The sequence below is a fragment of the Rattus rattus genome, chromosome 6 (assembly GCF_011064425.1).
Source record: "Rattus rattus isolate New Zealand chromosome 6, Rrattus_CSIRO_v1, whole genome shotgun sequence".
Lineage (NCBI taxonomy): Eukaryota > Metazoa > Chordata > Mammalia > Rodentia > Muridae > Rattus > Rattus rattus.
Window position 1 is genome coordinate 154,059,829 of NC_046159.1, and position 14,059 is coordinate 154,073,887.

A 14,059-nucleotide genomic window follows, 5' to 3' on the forward strand; every position below is an offset into this window, starting at 1 on the left:
GGCTGCGTCACTCTGTTCTCTGTCAACTTCATCATTCCCTGCTTTCTCCCTGCATGTCAGTATCCAGATTTCCCTCTTACAACAAGGACATCAGTCCCATTGGACCAGTGCCACCGGCATGACCTCATCTTAACTTGATTCCTCCACAAAGACCCAGTTTCCAAATCAGGTCAGTGTTGCCAGGTAAGTCAGGTATGAGGATATCAGAGAGTCTTTGTGGGAGACAGTTCAACCCACTACAGCCATTTAAAAGGACAGGATGGCATGAACTCTACCAAACCATTATCATGCTATACAGTAAAGATGGCAGCAAGGACTACTTCAGGCAAACGTGGGGTGCAGCTCGGTATTAGGGCTACCCAGTATGTGTGAAGCCCTGGGCTTGGCTCCTGCACTGAAACAAAACAAAACAAAACAAAACAAAACCAAGAGGGGCTGGCATGTGTAGAAGACTGCTCACCTAGTATATTCAGAGTGAGCTCTGGGTTCAGTCCCAGGAGTGGCATGACCTGGGAGTTGTGGCATGTACCTTTTATCCCAGCACTCAGGTGTTAAGAGACAGGAGGATCAGGAGTTCGGTTATCTTGGGCTACATGAGTTTGAGGTCAACTTGGGCTACCCAAGAGCCTGTCTCAAGCAACAGAAAAGAAACAATGTACCCGTTAAGCTCTCCCCCAGGTGAGACTCACAGAGCTAGCAGAGTTATGAGGCCAGGATGGCATCACTCCCTTAGCCTCCTGCCCTGATCTGCTGGCTGCAATACTTCTAGAAACTCTTGTCATTTACTGTTTTACCAGCAGCTCTTGGGGGTGATTCCTAATCAAGTGCAAACAGGATCTGAGGGTCGAGGCAGCAGAGAGGGCAGGGAGGAAAAGGAGCAAAAAGCAGCAGCCCTTATGAAGTAGCTGCTGGTCCTGGGTGGCCAGGTGTTGCTTGACAAGCCGAGCCCAGGGCTGGGCCTAGGAGGAGGAGAACCACACCAACCCCAAGGGTGGCAGTCTAAGAGGAATCAGAAGCCTGGAGGTTTAGGTGTTTAGGTGTTTAGGCAAACAGCCTACGAACCAGCTCACCTAGGAGCTAGACACGTGTGAATGTTCATGAGTGTTTATTCCAGGACTCACGTTCATTTGCCTGCCATTCCAAAGCAGATGTACTGGACACAAGAGGCTCTGCCTCTGGCTGGATGCCTGTGTGGACATACACCCCTGAGGGGGGCGTGTCCTGGCACAAAGGATGAGTGTGGGGGTGGGGAGGGGCCCTGAAATGGGGGTGATGGACGGCTGGGCTTGGAGCTTTCCGATGTGTCTTATGGAGAGGGTCAGGTGAATTCTTGACAGTGCCAAGTAGGGACAAAGTTGGAGTACTGTCTTCCCTATAAAACTACATGGAAAAGTGATGTGGGGCGGGGCGGGCGGGGCGGGCGGGGCGGTGTCTTCCAGATGCCCACGCCCAGGGCCGGACTCTGAAGGAGTGAACTAGGTTAATGTACTGCAGGCTTGCAGTGTTTTGTAGCTTTCTCTGAGTATTAACTTCAGCCACCGCTGGTTCCGAGGACGGTGGGGGTAGGCTACATGTGTCCATTTATTTGTGCATCTTGTTGACAGGGCCTTGTTCTGCAGCCCAGGCTGGCCTTGCATTGAACGCAGGGGTTGGGGGAGGTCCTGAACTGGGAAGGTCTGCATTGTCAGGACTGTGCTGCTGCCCCTAGCCCATGTGACAGATCTCTTTATAAAATACTTATTTTTTGGGCTGGAGAGATGGCTCAGCGGTTAAGAGCACTGACTTTCAGAGGTCCTGAGTTCAATTCCCAGCAACCACATGGTGGCTCGCAATCATCTGTAATGGGATCTGATGCCCTCCTCTGGTGTGTCTGAAGACAGCTACAGTGACTCATATGCATAAAAACTTTAGCAAACTGGTAGATAGGATTTATTTTAATTTTCGATCTGGAAAACAAAACAAAACCCCCCAAACAAACCCCCAAACTCTGCTCATATATACACACAGATATAGTGTCAACATTTTCAGAGCACTGACACGAGGGGACAGTTTCCCTTCAATTGCATGACAATACTGCTTTATGTGTCACAATAAAAGTTACAAGCGTCTTGTCAGCGGTCACACAAACATCATGAGTTTACATTTCAACACACAATAAAAAAAAAACAACAACACACAGACGTCTTCTGGTACTTCATCCCTGCGACCTCGGCCTGTTTCCATAAACGTTTAAAAGACCCAACAGTGGCTGTTTCGTGTGAGCCTAGCCTTTAATGGCTGAGCCATCTCTCCAGCCCCAGTAGCTTGTTTTGGAAGGCATAGCCTTTCCAGATCCAAACTAAAATCTCTCGAGAGAGATTTTCCACTTAGGAGAATGATCAAGATTTTATTCGTAGGTATGGTGAAGTCCACTCACCAAAAGATGTGTAGAAAACCTGCATGAGAGAAAAAAATAAATAAAGCGCGGTTGCCAAGCCAGCCTCGCTGACACGGTAGCCAGAACAGGACACGTAGCACTTAGAAGCAGCACTTGGCGTTTTCGGTTGCCTCTGCTCAAATGAAAACTTTTCAACCCACTGGGTGCAAAGGAGGAGGCTGGGTAAAGGTTTGAAGATGCTCACACTTGGGCCGGGCGTCTCTTCAGCAGCACTTTGGGGCGTGCGGCAGCGGCGGTGACATATTGCGTTTGGACATAAGGCACCGTGATCTGGACGTGCCGTTCACTCACTTTCTGTCACCTGTTCCATCCCAATGACTTCTTTGAAATGAAAAGTAGTACTATTTCAGGACACAGTGCACTTTAATGACATACAGCATTGGAAATCCTTCAGACGGGTCTGAGGACAGTCTTTGAACGCAAGCCTGAATCTTCAAGCACATAAAATCTTTTCCTATACTTACAAATCACTGGAAAAATACCCATCGCTAAACCCTGATATACATTCTTAGCCATTTTATTCTCTTTCTATTGCAGCCAGTGTTCATGAGGCAAAACGTGACCCCGAGACTTTGTTCAAGTTCTCCTGTGAGGGCGTCTACACTTGCGGTGGTCATTCGGTCTCTGTCTCCTTCTGTTTGGCACCTGCCAGGGAGACGGAAAGTGGAAGTCTCAGAGCTTATGTCCACGGTAGGGTTCTGTGCACCGGCTGATCCCACCCAGAGAGAGGTAGGAGGAATAAGTGGTCACAAGAGCCCCGCCCCCTCCCATCACCACTTTGGCTTCGATAGCACATCTTCCCATTCTAAGTGTCAATTCTACTGCTAACGTAGTAAAAACAGGCAGAGTTCTTTCAGCTGCCATACTTAGAAGACTATTCCTTTCTTTTTTTTAAACAAAGCATTACAACATGTCTAAAGACGACTGTGTATAGCAGCTATGAGTACCCACTGGGTCTCCACAGGAGACGGCAGGCAAGCTACCATACTACCCAAGGCACCTCTCTCGCTTTCATCTGAATGAACCCTTTTTAAAAACAAATTCGTGTGAATGGGTGCTTTGCCTACACGCATCTCTGCACCAGGTAGGTGCAATGCCCAGGGGCGCCAGAGAGGGCGTCGATTCTCTGGGACCAGAGTTGCAGGAAGTTGTGAGCCACCAAGTGGGTGCTGGGAATCAAACCTGAGACCTCTGGAAGAGCAGCCAGTGCTCTTACCTTCTGAGCCATCTCTCCAGCCCCTGGCCTTTGTTTTCTGAGGCAGGATCTTGCTATGTAGCTCAGCCTGGCCTCTACCTTCTGAGGGCACACTGTGTCAGACATTAATAACATACTAGAGCAAAGGGCTGTCCTACAATCTACTCTAAAAACCAGGCTGGTCTTGTGAACTCACAGAGATCTGCCTGCCCCTGCCTCCCGAGTGCTGGGATTAAAGGCGTGTGCCACCACCATTGGACTCTTCTCTCATAATTTCTGCATGCTGCTGCCAGGATCCCTGTGAAGGTACCTTTCATGGGGTTGGCTCTGTGGATTCTGCATCTGAGGCAGGACTGTGGCAATGGCTGGGGACTCTTACGGTGAGCCAATGTAGGGATGAGGCTAATTACAACAGCCAGTCTCAGGGAGTCTGCTCACTGAACTAAAGAGATGTACCACCACCACAGTGTGCACATAATTTAATGATTAGCTACTGGAGTTCAGCACCTGTTGTCACCTCTGTCTTGGGTCTGTGACCCTGTGAAAAAAGGAGCTGGTTTCTGTGATGCCAATGGAGAGGTGGGGGAGGGGATGCAAAGAGAATGTAAAGGAGGGTGTGACAGTGTTCTAAGACCCATCAAACCACCGCTTACTGACACTCAGCCCGCTCCCACGGGCTCTCTACCCCTGCTCACCCAAGCAGACCATCAGAACTTCAAAGTGAGAAGGAAAGTCAGAAAAGTCTGCAGAGCAACGCGCACAAAGCGTGGGTGGTGGTGGGGAAGACTTCAGCACCTCAGGGCTTGTCCTGGAAATCTATGTATGTATGTATGTATGTATGTATGTATGTATGTATGTATGTATGTATGTATGTATCCATCCATTTATGTATCTATGTACCTATGTATCTATATATGTATGTATCTATGTATCCATCCATCCATCCATCCATCCATCCATCCATCCATCTTACCCACCCAGCCACCTCTCTATCTTTTTTTCTTTTTCTTTTTCTTTTTTTTCGGAGCTGGGGACCGAACCCAGGGCCTTGCGTTTGCTAGGCAAGCGCTCTACCACTGAGCTAAATCCCCAACCCCATCTCTCTATCTTTTAAGATAGGTTTTCTTTATGTACCCTGGCTGAACTGTAGCTCACAGAGATGTACCTGTCTCTGCTCCCCAAGTGCTAGGATCAAGCACATATGCTATTATGCTGGCCTGAAATCTCCATTTTTTACCTGCTGGTGTGAGGATCAGGGCTTGCAGGATGTCTGACAGGGAGATAATACCCACAATACTATCTGCTTCATTCACTACCACCAACCGATGGACCTGCAAGAAAAAAAAAAGTCCAAGTGTGAGTTTACTGTGTGTGTGTGTGTGTGTGTGTGTGTGTGTGTGTGTGTGTGTGTGTGTGGGGGTACATTTGCCCATGTACAGTACACAGGGGCCAGAGGGTTGTTTTAATTGCTCGTTTATTTTATTTATATTTTCTGTGTATGAGTATTTTGCCTGCATACATGTCTGTATACTACATGCATGCAGTGCCTGTGGAGGCCCGAAGAGGCCCTGGAGTTACAGATGGTTTTGAGCAGCCATGTGGGTGCTGGGAATCCAACTTGTGTCCACTGGAAGAGCAGTCAGTTTTGTTAGCTTCTGAACCATGTCTCCAGCCCCACTGAACAGAAATCTCCCACTGAACCCACAGCTTGCCACTTCTCTAGACTGGCTGGCCAGTGAGTCTAGGGGCCACCAACCTTTGCCCACCAGGGCTGGGGTTACAGGACCCAACTGCTGCCCTGTCTTAGGTGGGTGCTGGGATCCAAACTCAGGCCCTTAGGCTTGGACAGCAGGCAAGTTATCCACTCAGCCATCCTCCTAGCCCACATTTGAAAACTTTAAATTAAAAGATTTTGAAATGCATGTTGGGAAAAAAATGGCACTCGTGTGACCATAAGATGGATACAACTACGGAGCTGCGCAGTGGGCACTCTGCAGAAAGATCTGGAAAATGTAATAGCCAGAGCTTGACCACAGCAAGTGAAAACAGCCAGTTCTGCCTGCTGAGCTTTCAAACTTCAAAATATCTATAAAGAAATGACACAGACTCCAAATTAATAACCCCTCCGCTCTGTGCGCGCGAGCGCATGTGGTGGGCATGGAGGCCAAGAATTCTTCTCTAAGACTGGAGGTCACCCACTCAGCTACACGGAGGCTGGCAGGCCTCACATGTGCTCTTGGCTTTTACTGTAGATGGAATTTGGGGATTATCAACAGAGCTATTCCCTCACTCCACTACGGCCACAATTTTTAATATTCCGTCTCAGTTTCTTGTAGCCAGTAGGCAGCTGGTTTAGATGGCAAAGAAGTCTGGAGGGCTGTGGGAGATAATGGGGGGCTCTCTGCTCTTCTCCTCTCCCGCTGAGGCTTTTTTGTGACATCCAGGTATGTATCAGTGTTAATTTTCAGGATATGCTGTGGCAGAGCGAGGCAAGTACGGTCACCTCTGGTGCTCTTGTCTGGAAGGTGGAGCTCACAGTGTGGAGTAGTGTGCGATGGTTCGATGTCATAACTGGCTTTAGGGTTAAACACTGGGTGCTCTGGGAAGCTGGCTCCCTGTGGCCCTGGGAAGAGTCATCTAGTGAAGCAATTTTAATTAAGAGATGTGTAACTTGAGAGAACGACTTATTTACATTCCAATGGCTTCTTTCAAACTACAGAATTGCAAGAGTGCAGGCATTCTCCAGTTTCCTGCCCTTGGCGTGAACACCATATCCAGCAAGATTGCTGTTAGTTCTACTGTGTCCATGTGGTCCCTTCTCTATGCAAACACATGAGCAGCACCTCCCAGAATCCTACTGGCCTCAGTATCTGGCCTTTTCCCATCTGTAGCTCTCACAGTGGATTCCACTCACCACATAATGTCCACTGTCATCAAAGGGAAGGATACCTTTCCTGCTGCTTATGACCTATGGAGGGTGTATGATTCTAAGGACATTCATGAGACACTAGGATGCATTCGTAAATATGTGAGAACCTTCTAGAAAACAAGATGGATATAAAACAGCTTTTAAAAGGGAAAGATTCTCCATTAAAATGCTGTGCTAAAGAGCAATGGAAACAGCCGGGGAGAGGAAACACCGAGACAATGAACTCGGAAGCCACGTGGAGGTCAGACCCTGTAGGATGGAGCCCGGCTCTACAGGAAGGCAGCTGGAGTCTCTAGGGCAGACGCTGGACTCAACAGGACAGAGGCTGGACTGACTGCACGAGGCTCAGGGGAATTGTAACAGCAATGGCTCTCAAGGCAGCACAGGACTTGACGTGTACAGCTTTCACCGTGGAAGTTTATGGACGCTTCTTAGTGGTCTCAAAAGTCGTCAGGCACTTTGCCTCTTAGTTTGCATGTTTATATTTATAATGCCAAGACAGCCTTGCTATTGGGGGCTCGTTTTACATGGTAGGGAATGTTCTGGAGGGAATGAAACTGCATCCTTCAGACCTTGAGAGTGACTCTTGAGGGGAGGGCTGGAGGAGGGATAAGGGCACACAGGAGGCCACTCCCAGCCCTGTCTGAGAAGGAAGGAATGCTGTGGGATGAGAAGGTGTGCGGCAGGCACTACTGTGGCCCTCTCCTCCTTCCTGGGAACCTGTGCAGGTACACTTGAACATCCCACAAGCCCTGCAGTGCAGGGAGTTCAGGGCTCATCAAACAAACCCGAAGACAGGTGTTCAAACCCTGGAGCCCACATAAAGGGGGAAAGAGAGAAACGACCTACGTGGACACATGGGCAAACCCTCGAGAGTGCATGTGTGCATATGCAAGCTTGCGCGCGCGCGTGCACACACACACACACACACACACACACACACACACACACACAGAGTTTCGCTTTACCTTGTTACCATTCACTTTGTTAAAATAACCTTATATATATATTTTTTCTTTAAATTCACAGATATTCTGACAAGGTGTACTGACTAAAAGCTCCTGGGCAACTTTTGTTTTCTCAAGTGTTCATTTTGTTTTCATTCTATGAAAGTATCTTGCCAATATTTTCCACTCACAAAAATGCATCAAATTCACTCAACTCAGCAGGCCTTCCCATCGGAGTGTACTGAACACTGTTCTGGGGCTTAGAACGCCATGAACCCACGCTACAGAAACCTGTGGCCTGCCTCCCAGGGCAGGTCTCAGCCTCCCAAGGAGTCTACTCATTACTTGCTGTGTATGTGCTCAGCAGACACGAGGGAAGATGTGTGGCGGGCTTCGGTCCCTCACCTCGGCTCTCACTATTCTGTCCACAATGGTCTCCAGTGTTTCCAGCTTACTGCACTTGACCACACCCTCAAAATACTGTGAGCGGTGCTGCAGGGCCTGGGTCACCGTGATGTCTAGGTTATTGTACGTTTTCTCAGCAGCAAGATTCTGTAAGAGTCATAAGAAAAAAAAAATACATCCTTCATTTCCACTTGGATGAACGAGCAAGTTGATTCTTAAAAGACACTGACATGGGATCTGGCACAGGAGCTCTCTTCTCAGCTAGTGTCACACCGCCAGCATGGTTCCCTCGCTGAGCTCAGTCACACTCCTAGGCGTGCCTTGACTATGGAAATGTTCATTTGCTGTTGTGTTGTTAAAGTGGGGGTTCAATCTAGCACCTTGTGCAAACTAAGCAGGTGCTCTACCACTGAGCTACCCCTAGGCCTCTCCCCGCTCCCTTTCTAAATTCTCAGTCGTGTTTTCCTAAGTTTTTCAGGCTGGTCCTGAACTTACTCTGCAACCCAGGCATGTCTTAGGCTCCTTCAGAGCTGGAACAACAGGCTTGGGAGACAGACGCTGTGTGGTTCCCTTACAGAGATTTTCCTTATTTATGTGTGTGGCAATGCCTTCTGACAGTGTCCTCTGCCAGGCTCTCCCCACTCATGTCCACCAAGGCTCTACACCCCACATGAGCAGTGGGACCAACACGGGCCAACAGTGAGACGCCTCAGAGGGAGGGGTCTGCATCAGTGTCTCCCAGTGGGTTCTTAGGGAAGTGTGGGGCCCGTCAAGATCAAGAAGAGACTCAAGAAGCCCAGAAAGCCAGAGTCTCCCATGACTCCCACCGATTTTAGTGGGGCCGTTCATCCAAGGTTCTAAGGAAAAGATTTCTGGTTTAACGAGATGATTTTTGGTTGAACCAAAAGACAGCTGCAAAACCATAATTAGTGGCAGGGTCAAAACTGTAGCAAAATGTGTGTCTGGTTCAGCTGTCAAACCTGTTTCCCTTTCTTAGACACAGTGTGAAACTCAAAAATTACATTAAAGATGAGTGGGAAAGACTTGGCCAGCGTCACAGACGTGCTTTGCTTGAAGAACCCCAGGAAACTAGGCCCTAGATCTGTTTCGTGGCTGTTTCCTTAGAACAGTGTCTCCCAACCTGAGTGGGAGTTGCACTGACAGCTACCCAGCTCGTGTGAGCATTGAGTACCCCCAAAAGAAACACGGCCAGGTAAGGCTCGTGGGCTGTAGGGACGGAGGCAATGAGTTCCCATCAAATGGCCAAGGTCAGCAAAAGGTCAGCACACACTTAACACACAGCTCATTGGTAAAGCAACGGCTCTCTGAAATACCCCCCTCGGGAGGAGACTTTCACTCAAGAGGTCAGGAATTATTACATCATGGAATAAACGACTTAGTGCACTTTTAGTTTTCATTTGTTTTAAAATGCATGCTGAACGACAGGCTTAAAAAACATGAAAAAGTACTTACAATTACATCAAACTTGGAATAAATATCTACAACTTTTCCTAAAAACGAAAACATATGTTAGAAGAACATTTTAGGAACGGTAACTCATTTAAAAAAAAAAAGTCCTGATTGATAACTACGGGGCGCATTCTCGTCTTCCTGCCGGCTAACTACGGGAGCTGGAGCCTGGCATGCGTTTCTCTGCTGTCTGCCCACTTCCCACTCATCCTGGCCCAGGAGCAGGGATGGCCTCACAGACCTGACTCATCCACCACAGGCAGCGCAGATATCCGTCTCTCCACAAAGATGTTCAAGGCTTTGATGATGGGGGTATCCGGGTGAATGAAGGCAATATTGTGATATGTCCCTATTCCGAGCTCATCCAGGTTCTGCTTCATGAAGGCGGGCTTTGGCATGTCAGACATCTGAGCAAGGAGAGACATGAGAATGTTCTAGAACCCTAGCAGGCCCTTTCAGTGTACATACATCCAGATCTGAATGAAAAGCTATGTGCAACACATTAAAGGCGAGTCTTTCCTATCAGTCAGAACTGTTTCTCTCAAACCAGCTAACGGTTCCACATGTTATCTTTGTACAGAAAAACCAATTCTACATATTCATGGTTTCCCTTCTCTTCACACCAAAACAGTAGGAAGAAGATGAGATCGCTGGTCTGTCTAGGAAATTAAGGCCTGAGAGCAGCACCGATGGAACCCTGCATTCTTAGGCGATCTATATTCAGCCCTGGGATCTGAGGGGACACTGAGCTCTGTGTGTTTGCACATCCTGGGCCTGACTGGCTGCAACTAAGCTATTGCTGTCCCCACCTCCACTGACCGCTCGCTCCCCAGATGAATCCAGTGTCTCACTATTAACAACAAAGAATAAGCCAGCTGAACAAGGTAGGAAGAGCCTTTACAATTAGCTCTCCTTTTCTGACTGTTTCAGAGGAGGAGGGATAAACTGGAAGAAAGTCTAGGATCAGGCTGGACTACAACAGAGTAAGGTCTATGGTTTCAAAGATCCACCTTTTATAAAGGGCAGAGTTGACGCCATCTTCCTGGTGTACCTTATAATTATCAGGAAAAGATGAACAATTAGAAGAAACAAAATGTTCAAGTCAAAGAGTTCATCAATATTCAAATCATGAGACTCCTAGAAATTTAGAGAAAAAAAAAAAAGAGAGAGAGAAAGACCTATTAGGTCACCTAGTCCATCTCAGCACAGAATTCCTGCCTCACTGCCTACTTTTTGCATGCCTGGGAGGGTATCACTACCCTTCCCCAGAATGATCCTGATAACCAGTAGAAACTAGGCCCTGGTGTGGCTTTATTTGAAATATGTAGTTTTTTTAATCTGAGAACCCTTGGCTGAATAGTCTGGCTACAAGGCTCTATCTACCATATTTGTCCAAACTAAGGTAACTCCCTTCTTCTCTTCAGACTAGATGGGTGACGTCATGAATAGCTGTAACAGCACCAACCGGACAGGGCTGCGTAAAGACACCTCGTGCAAGGCTCCCAACATAGTGTCTGCCAGCGGCCAGCGTCACACACGGGCTCCAGTGGCTGAGCCTTGAGCACCTGCTCCTCTGCCCCAGCCCTGGGTTCCTATGCTATCTCAACAAGGAAGGTTTCCACACTCCCCATCACTGGCTGACGGACAGCACCCCCTGCTTGCTCTTCTTCAGCTGCCCAGGAAATGCCACAAACGCCATTTCAGCAAATGATTCTTCTCCCAAGTTAGTCAGGAAATGCGATTTGTCCTGGATGCTCTATTAAGCTATGTGACTAGTTGGACCACACAACACGTCTCCATCACTGAGCCCTGGACACCTCTGTAAAACCCTGGCCCTGCAAGGCTGCATCCGAAAGATCAACTCGGGCCCTTTTGTAGACTTGCATGCTCCCTTGGTCCCTGATGGGAAGCTGCAGACGCGAGCCTGGAAAAGCCCCTTGGAAGCAGCTTTCAAAAGTTTATTTCCTTTAGGAAGATCACTTCAGACGGCCTTTCTGAACGGTCCACACCTCGCTGCTCCTCCTGGCGATGACTCCATGTTTACACAGGGGAGGGGTGTGGATGAGGCCCTCCCAGCACACTCCTGCTCCACCATGGTGTAACCCTTGCTCACGTCTGTTCTGCCTTGGCAGTCTCTGGCCATTGCAGTTGAGAATGAGGTGACCCCTGGATGGTCCTTTTTTTTCTGCTCATGTTTCTAAAACCATGACCTCAGCAAACATACCACAAGCAACTTTTGCCCTAAATCCTGGCTCCCTCCATGGATGCCATAGGCCTCGGTGAGACTGACGTACAAACTGCTCAGGATCCCCCTGCACAAGACGGACACAATGCCGGCCTTTGGGGGGCATTCCCTGGTTTTACTATCTTAATACTAGGACTAAAAGATTTAGGACCAAAAGCATTTGAGCTGGCGTCAGCGTGGAGGGCACACAGTGCACACAGTAGTGAGTTGGGAAACGGAGACCTTGGAACTAACGGTTTCTTCTACTGCGAGCAACGGGAGCCCGTTTACTTGACGTAAGTGACAGTCAACGCAACTACATCTTTAGGGACTACTTACAAAAAGCTGGAGGAACTTGAGGATTCTTTTGTGGGTAAGTATATAAAGTGCATTCCCACTGATAGGGTCAATAACTGGCAATCTGTGGATTTTATTTTTGATCAACGAGTATACAGCATCGAAGAGGCTGCGGGAAAAGCCATTAGAGTCATTAGGAGGCTTTCAAGGAAAATCAGAAAACCTTCGGACCACCCCAGCTACAGTACTCTCACTGCTTTTACATTACCACAACAAGAGGTTCATTAGTTTAAAACAGTCACAGCAAAGTTTTACATGGGAGCTGTCCACTCATCTGCTGGCTCATCCCAGACTCAAGGGGGAAACACGGATCTCCAGTCCGGGGGGTGTTTAACAGTGCATCCGGGGATTTGTTTGAAGGAGGTGAGCTGTAAGCCTTCAGGAAGACCAGCAGTGACCTCAGCACTGAGGCCGGATGCCACACTCCCAGGGTGCCCGCCTGCCCTGCCAGCCCACCCTGGGGAACTGTCCTTCTGTGTTCTTTTTGCCTTCTGCCACCATTGCCAAGGAGCCTGTTGGGTATACCTTCTCCATCCATCTGGAAATGAGGTAACAAAACCAAGTGTCTTCTCTCTCTAGAGCTCTTGGGCTTAGACTGCCTCCTACTCTGTCCATCTTGTGCCGAGAGCCAGAGGCTGTGCCCAGCACCTGCTCTACCCCCAGGCTGTGCCTGGGTCCCGCTTCGCCCTTCCAGCTCCCTCAAGGCTGCCTTTGGTCTGGACTGCAATCACTGGGGATGTGTTTCACCGCTCTTCCCAGAGTCCAGCCACTGAATGTTGGGGTCAAGAGTGAAGCCCTGAGGATCAATAACTCTAACAGGATCCCTCTACTAATGTTGCCACAGGTGAGCTGGGTGTTCAAAACTGACCTGGATGACCAACCTCATGGCCAGTCACTTGGGTCCACATTAGTTGTTCCACCCCTTACTCTACTCCCCCTCCCTGTCTCAGGACTTGCTAAGTTGCCCAGGCTAGCCTTATAATTGCTAGGTATATAGCCCAGGTTGGCCTTGAAACTTGCAATCCTCTATGTCAGTCTTCCCCAAGGTTTAGGAGTCCAACTATGCGCCACCTATGTGCCTGGTGTCGCTGGGATTTCCAACATCTCTCGACTTCTGGCATACTATTTGGATTAAGGAAGCTGGCCCTAACTAGACTGGTCCTAACTAGTAGTACACTGTCTGCCTACTTCTACTTATCCATCACAGCAATCGAATATCTAAATTGCACAGAGTGTTTTCAAATGGGGGAGAAGAAGCTTCACGTTTACCTCGCATCTGGAGAGATATTCACCAAAGGCTTGAAGGTTTCATGTAAGTACAGTTCTGCATTTGGAGAAGGAAAACACAGGCAGTTACAGACTGGCTGTGTGCAATGCTACTATATATGCCAATACCCTCAGCTGACGGGAACAACTAGACAAACCAGAAACCCAAATAAAAGGTCATTTAATTTACCCCAAATACTGTTATAGTCACAATTCTTTAATGTGGCCTCGATTGTTTTCGGGACATTGTACTTGTAGAAAAAAAAAATCACATGTAGTGGGGAAAATCCCTCTATCTCCATAGATGCTGGCAGCATCAGGAAAAGCTCTGACGCAGAGCAAAGGCAGCGGAAGCCACTGGGTCCTATCAAGTTCACATTACTCTCAAGAAACGTTTACAGAATCCCTTAGAGCAGGTTTTCATAATGTGGGAGACAGCATCGCTCTAACCAGCGTTCTCCAAACGATCTCGCTGCATTTCACTACACTGACGCTCAGAACCCAGGGCATGTTCGGATCCTTGCCAGCCTATACTCGTTTCCTTTGTAAGGAAATCAACTGCACTTAATTTGGTTTGCTGAGGACTGGATGCAGAAGGACATCCTGACACTGTCAAACACCCTGTAGTGGAGGTGCAAGAACACCTAAACCACGGCCAATGGGATGCACACAGCACAGCTGGGTGAGACGTGCCTGTCTTGGTATTGACCATCATGTCACTGACAGGCCATCTGGATGACATGCTGACCTGATTCATTCAGTCTGCCTTGATAAAGCATGCTCAGTAAAACATCCCTTGACAAGCTCTCAAAATCACATGAAATTAAAA

The 14,059-nt window shown here is 48.3% G+C and overlaps 1 protein-coding gene across 13 annotated transcripts in view; it reads right to left on the reverse strand.

Moving 5' to 3' along the window:
* Window positions 1–1,903: 1,903 nt before the first annotated feature.
* The window catches only part of Prkag2 (protein kinase AMP-activated non-catalytic subunit gamma 2), a 163,025-nt gene continuing 150,869 nt past the window's right edge, over window positions 1,904–14,059 (reverse strand). For 9 of the 13 annotated variants that reach the window (XM_032907156.1, XM_032907151.1, XM_032907150.1 and 6 more), the window contains 6 exons: window positions 13,234–13,288; window positions 11,947–12,073; window positions 9,625–9,790; window positions 9,387–9,424; window positions 7,914–8,060; window positions 4,657–4,963 (listed from right to left, as the gene is read on the reverse strand). In XM_032907156.1, coding sequence (XP_032763047.1) covers window positions 4,784–4,963; window positions 7,914–8,060; window positions 9,387–9,424; window positions 9,625–9,790; window positions 11,947–12,073; window positions 13,234–13,288 — 713 coding nt within the window. In that variant the 3' untranslated portion in view covers window positions 4,657–4,783. Of the gene's footprint in view, window positions 3,083–4,656; window positions 4,964–7,913; window positions 8,061–9,386; window positions 9,425–9,624; window positions 9,791–11,946; window positions 12,074–13,233; window positions 13,289–14,059 lie in introns of those variants that run through there. The other 4 variants (XM_032907154.1, XM_032907152.1, XM_032907153.1 and 1 more) reach the window with 3 other exon arrangements.